This window comes from Ascaphus truei, unplaced genomic scaffold (genome assembly GCF_040206685.1).
Source record: "Ascaphus truei isolate aAscTru1 unplaced genomic scaffold, aAscTru1.hap1 HAP1_SCAFFOLD_867, whole genome shotgun sequence".
NCBI lineage: Eukaryota > Metazoa > Chordata > Amphibia > Anura > Ascaphidae > Ascaphus > Ascaphus truei.
The window spans coordinates 93,274-99,396 of NW_027457206.1; the positions used below are offsets into that span (position 1 = coordinate 93,274).

Genomic DNA, 6,123 nt, shown 5'->3' on the forward strand with positions numbered 1-6,123 from the left:
TCGTGGGTAAGGCACCTTACAACCCAGGCAATGGGGCCTGTACTCTTTTTGTAAAGTGGCTGTGTGATGTGTGACTTATGGATCTGGGGGATACAAAATGGTGCTTGGAGGTGGAACAATGCTCAGAGTAGATCCTGGTAAGTCCTCAATGATGATTTGATGCCCCCAGTACCAGTGCAATCTCCTCTCCTCCGTATTTGTAAATATCCCTTGTGTAGTGTCCATTATGGTGGCAACTACAAAACTGTTTTTGGACAGGGAACCAAATTGATTGACACTCAGTGAGTACGACTTTGTGTTCAACTCTCCAGTTATTATAGGGGACCTGACGAAGGGCAGATTCTATCATAAATGTATTTATGGTTCCATAGTAGAGATGGGTGAATTTTTTAGGCAGATTTGGATCAGCCGGTTCCTTTAGTCCACAGTTTTCAGCTGATCAGTCTCAAAAATGGCGATGGTGTTTTAACACGGACAATCTATTCCCTAATTCCATAATCTGCTGCAGATTGCGGAGTCCACGGATGGATTGTTAAAATCCACTAGTGGACTGTGTCTAATGGCGGTTTTAGATCCGTCTGGATTGGAACGGTAACAATCCATTGATGGATTTTACACCGTGGAATGTATTTTGAATGTCAAATTCAGAAAAGTCCGGGCTGGTTCCCCCATCTCTATTCCTCAGACTTCTGCATCTTATGTGGAATATGTATCTGAAATGAATGACAAGTTGCTTGAAGACTTGTGCACTTCTCTAAATATTGGCAAACCGATTACTCCCTGGATCAACATCCTTCCCATGTTTACTTATCTGGTATATCCCTGTTTACCTTTCCTTTCTAAAAAGATGTCCAACCTTTTTTTTGAAGATATCTATTGTTTCTGCCATCACAGTCTCCATGGGTAATTAATTAATTGCATCAACATACAGTATCTGCTTTAATGTTGTATCCACTCTCATACCCACATATATAATATTCAGTGAGGGACCCTCAATAGTTACATAGTTAATGTGTCAACTTCCAATCCCTTGCTGTGGACACGTTGTTAACTGTTACCAGCGTCTCACTTTATTAAATAGCCCCATAACTGTACTTAGAAATTCCACATATTACATGCACTTGGGGTCCAGTCATTGGGTATTTATGTAAAAACTCATGAAGCATCAGAAGAGTGGAGAAAAGAAGTGGAAACTTTATATTGTATTATATATATATACAGGCATACCCCGCATTAACGTACGCAATGGGACCGGAGCATGTATGTAAAGCGAAAATGTACTTAAAGTGAAGCACTCCCTTTTTCCCACTTATCGATGCATGTACTGCACTGCAATCGTCATATACGTGCATAACTGATGTAAATAACGCATGTGTAACAGGCTCTATAGTCTCCCCGCTTGCACACAGCTTCGGTACAGGTAGGGAGTTCAACTTTGCTGTTCAGGACATGCTGACAGGCGCATGCGTGAGCTGCCGTTTGATTATTGGGCGATATGTACTTACTCGCGAGTGTACTTAAAGTGAGTGTCCTTAAAGCGGGGTATGCCTGTATATATATATATAATTGTATCATATGATCTGCTTTTTAAAATGTAATTGATATGGAACATGGTGGCGCAGTCACAACAAAGTGATAAGCTTCAAAAGGAGGCGTAATGCAGATTTTGTAAAACTAGATGCAACCGTAACTTTGCATTTTATTAAATGAATTAACCCCTTCTCCTCCTGCTCTTTTCCCCCCGCAGAAATCACAGACATCACAGAACCCTCCGTGTACCTCCTCAAATCTCAGGAAGCAACAGAAGGGCTGCCCTGGTCAGCGTGTCTGACCACGGATTTCCAGTCATCTGACAATGACATGAAGATGGAAGTTAATGGCGAAGCCGTGAATCTGACCGAGAAAATAATGCTGGACCAGTCTGATAATAAATGGAGATATGGCGTAGTCACGTGGGATTATAATAACCCGTCTGAAAACCTCAACTGCATCGCCAAGTACAAAGACAAGCAATATAATTCACAGAATCCTACAGGTATATACTCGTTACAATAAGTCTATATTGTGGCATGTAGAATATACAAAACTGTATGGTGCACTATCTATATGGTCAAATAGCTTAGTTAAGCAAGGAAAGTCCTTTGAGACTGAGGATAAAGTCCATTGTGAAACCCTTGGGTATCAAATATGCATGACCTCCAAATAATAATAACACCACTAGTTCACTATGCTTCGACTAGCTGGTCAGAATTCCACCATCACTGCAGTAAATATCCTTACACGCTTGTGTCCAGACAGATGTATATCAAAGTGGAACGACAACATAAGCAAAGTGGTGTAATAGAGTAAAAACTCACATTTGTCAGTTCTTCAATGATTATCCTCCGATCGGGTGTGCATCCTTTTGTCCACTGCATGTACAAATTGTGTTTCTGGAAAAATAGAGCAGCACATGGACCAGGATCAGGAAAAAAATCAATTGCCAGAGAGTGTGTCCCATAAAATGAAAAATATTTAATGAATCAACAGCAACCAGCTACATAATGGGGCAACAGAGGCCCCCACCAACGCGTTTCGAGCGTGGAGCTCTTTGTCAATGTGCATTTATGCACTATATACACTAAAGAAAGAAATGGTATGACTCCCAATGAGAAAACACCAATACACATAAGCCCCACTATATTATAGAGAACAGAACAATGTTATTAGGGGGCTCCATACCTTACATACAGGTGCATTTATGCACCTTGACAAAGAGCTCCATGCTCGAAACGCGTTGGTGGGGGCCTCTGTTGCCCCATTATGTAGCTGGTTGCTGTTGATTCATTAAATATTTTTTATTTTATGGGACACACTCTCTGGTAATTGATTTTTTCCTGATCCTGGTCCATGTGATGTTCTATTTTTCCGGAAACACAATTTATTGTGCCATGTAACCATGGATACAAATCCAATACATTATTTAACATAAAAATGTAACGTTACATTGTTCCTCTCTAGAGTACATATTTATTCTTACAAATGTTATTTACCTACAATGCAATACACATTGTTGTTAGTTGGCTATAACAACAACATTTTACTACAAAGTTCTTTGTTATTAACTAACCAACACACTGCAGAGTTTGTCATGTGAACTCGGTAATCTGAGGAATTATTCATTATAGGACGTGTTTTTTTCCCCAGATGAAGGTTCCCAGATGTGCTCATCTTTGTCAATTGATGATAATTTCAAAACAGGTGAGCAGAGTTTCTTCAATAGATTCGCACCAAACCCCAACTCTTAGGTGAAGTGGGAATGGGCCCCCCTGTATCACAGCTGGTATCAGATTACGGGGGATGTAATAATTGCTCTCCCAGTTGACCTGACTAATAGGATGGGGATTATTACTCTGCAATTTTACTTGTGAAGATAATAAGCACGGCTCCACATGACGTCTGTTCAGCAATAAGTGGGTTTCCCACTATTCCCTTTGCATTTACTACCTTAGTTATGGTAACTGAGAAAACACTACAATATTCCCTTGCTGAGTAGCACAGACTCGGCAGGTACATCTGACCTTTATCCTGTCTTTCATGCTGTATATTGATACATACAGTAGGCAGATGGTACATTGGCCTATACAATATGGCTCTGATGAAAGCACCGACTATCACAGCATTAGCAATAATCCTCACTAACTGCTAATGCTTTTGGAGATAATTCTGTAGTTTCTGAGCTCTCTATTTCCCAATCCCCCAAGGACGCAGAACTTGTTCTATTTCAGATCGGATGTTAATGTAAGAGCGCAGTCTGTGTTCGCTATCACTAAATCTGGAATCCTCTTTCTTTTGTTTCAGATGAGAGATTGAACTCCTTGTCCCTCACAGTGCTTGGGATGAGGGTTCTGGTTATCAAAGGGATATTATTTAATCTGATTTTGACCCTAAAACTCTGGTCATTTTAAGGTATGTTGCATTACATCATACAACGTGCCATGTCTTATCTACATGTTGCTCCGTCTTCAGCCAATTCTCCCAGATAGGAAGTCTCAGCCAGGTGTTTAAAGAGCTTTTAGGTGTAACCAGTAGGGGGGATGAGGCAATCTGTCCCACAAGTGGTGTACAATTTGGGTTCCATTAAAAATTATGCAAAGCGGTTATATTCAGGAGATCTTGGCTGCAAAACAAGGTAGAACAAGTTTCTTCAGAATTAGTAGCAGTCTACAAATTAGTTTGCTTCCCCATTAAAATGAAGGTGAAATATCCCACCGCTGCCTCCAATCCCAGTCATTACATTAAATCCACCTTCATGTCTATAGCAAAGAAACTATACATGATATAGACAATAACACTGTGGTTAGTATTTCATAGCCATATACAAAATATTGTTTCATGCTGTGCCCACCACTGACACCATGCTCAGCATTGCTAACCTCTAACCGATACTGCCCACACTCCCTTCCCGTATCACAGAGACATTTCCCATGACTAATTGTTCCTTTCTCTCAACAGAATCAGATCTTCTGGGCCTCAGACCCAACAATCATATCATAACAGGAGAAGTTTTCCCCGCGCTCTCGCACTCTCCAGCATATCTGTTATTACCATTAAGATTGATCTGTAAATGTGCTTCTCAGTTTGAGTATTTGTATATATTTCTCCTTTGTCCCTTCTCCTCACACACAAGGAGCGTTTTGTATGGTGTAATTTTATTATGATGTATTGTGTGATTGTCGCATGAGCTGTGATTGTAGCTCTGCTGAAGGATGAGAACTGTGTGATGGAACTGGGTGCAATAAGGCCGCGCATATAGTGCCGTCGATGGTGACACGACGGTTTATGTCGCCACAGGTGAACGTTATATTTCGCTGGGCGATGGCGGCGCGGGTTTCCTGGCATTTGATTGGTTCAAGGGCTGTCACATGAGGCGACAGCCCTTGAAAAATCAAATTTTGCGGATAACCAGTATTCGCTCCGTCGCATTGTCGCCATCGCGCTTACTTTAAGCGCACACGGTGGCGGCAATGCATTTGTTTTTGGGCGATGTCGTATCGCCGGAACTATATGCGCGGCCTAAGGCACCATAAGTCAGGCTCATATAATATAATGCTCACCTGAAATTTACACACATTTTACTGTAAAATGGGATAATTTCATCGTTTTATTTAGGAATGCAGTTATTCATTTCAATTCATTTACATTTCTGACCAGTGTCCCATTAATTGCCTTTACTTTTTCCCTTTGGCTATTAACCAAATAGAGTGCAAGCTCTTCAAAACAGGAACCTTTCCCTTAATGTTTGTATCATTGAGTAAATTAGGGAAAACGTATTGTAACTCCCATTTTGCACTTTAGCAGAAGAATATATCACCATTGTGGATGTAATTAACTGTCCCTTATCAGCTGCTGTTAAATACCTTTGTTTGTTTTTATATTTGTCATTCGGTTGGAACTGTGTATTGTATCTCGTCCCCTTATTTTCCCCACTGTGTATAAGAATTATAAACGTATCGGAATTGTAATATGCACCGTGCTTTGGTTTTGTACAATATAGATAAACTTTCTTAATGTTATATTAAAATGATTATAAATGACCAGTAATGGCTCGGCGTAATAAATAAATACACAATGCGCTGCGATGGAAACTTCTGGGCACTGTTATACATTCAGTTCTCCGCACGTTTATTCCCTGCGCTGGAATAAAAGACCAATCAGTGCAAAGAAAAGTTTAATTTGACAAGATGCAAATTGTAAAATGTTCTTCTTGTAACTGGGTCAGAAGTCAGATCTTCTTTCCATACGTTTATTATCTTTAATGGCAAATCCCACATGTGAGCACCTTCACACGTCTCACACAGGTCTGCAACCCTGCCTCTCCCCATTATCTCTTAGCAAACAATGCTTCCACCGCAGCCAGGGATTCTGGATAATGACATGCAAATGAGCGATTGGGGAGTCGCCTTTTTGCTTCTGATCCATTTTAACATAGACCCCTATAAGCTTATTCCTGCTGTAATACCCAGCTTTGCCCGCACAGCCTGGGTTACAGAAGTGCAAAGAAAGTAACCCTGCTCACAGACAGCGTTTCAACCTTCTGGGTCTCATCGGTGCTGGGGGGGGTTCACTGGCTTTGCAATGTGA

General features: G+C 40.8%; 1 protein-coding gene across 1 annotated transcript in view; it reads left to right on the forward strand.

Moving 5' to 3' along the window:
• Window positions 1-5,579, forward strand: part of LOC142486439 (M1-specific T cell receptor alpha chain-like) — a 75,752-nt gene extending 70,173 nt beyond the window's left edge. The window contains exons 4-7 of the mRNA XM_075585033.1: window positions 1,748-2,035; window positions 3,187-3,240; window positions 3,841-3,948; window positions 4,495-5,579. Of these exons, the coding sequence (XP_075441148.1) occupies window positions 1,748-2,035; window positions 3,187-3,240; window positions 3,841-3,947 (449 nt within the window). The 3' untranslated portion in view covers window position 3,948; window positions 4,495-5,579. The remainder of the gene's footprint in view (window positions 1-1,747; window positions 2,036-3,186; window positions 3,241-3,840; window positions 3,949-4,494) is intronic.
• The last annotated feature ends 544 nt before the right edge of the window (window positions 5,580-6,123 follow it).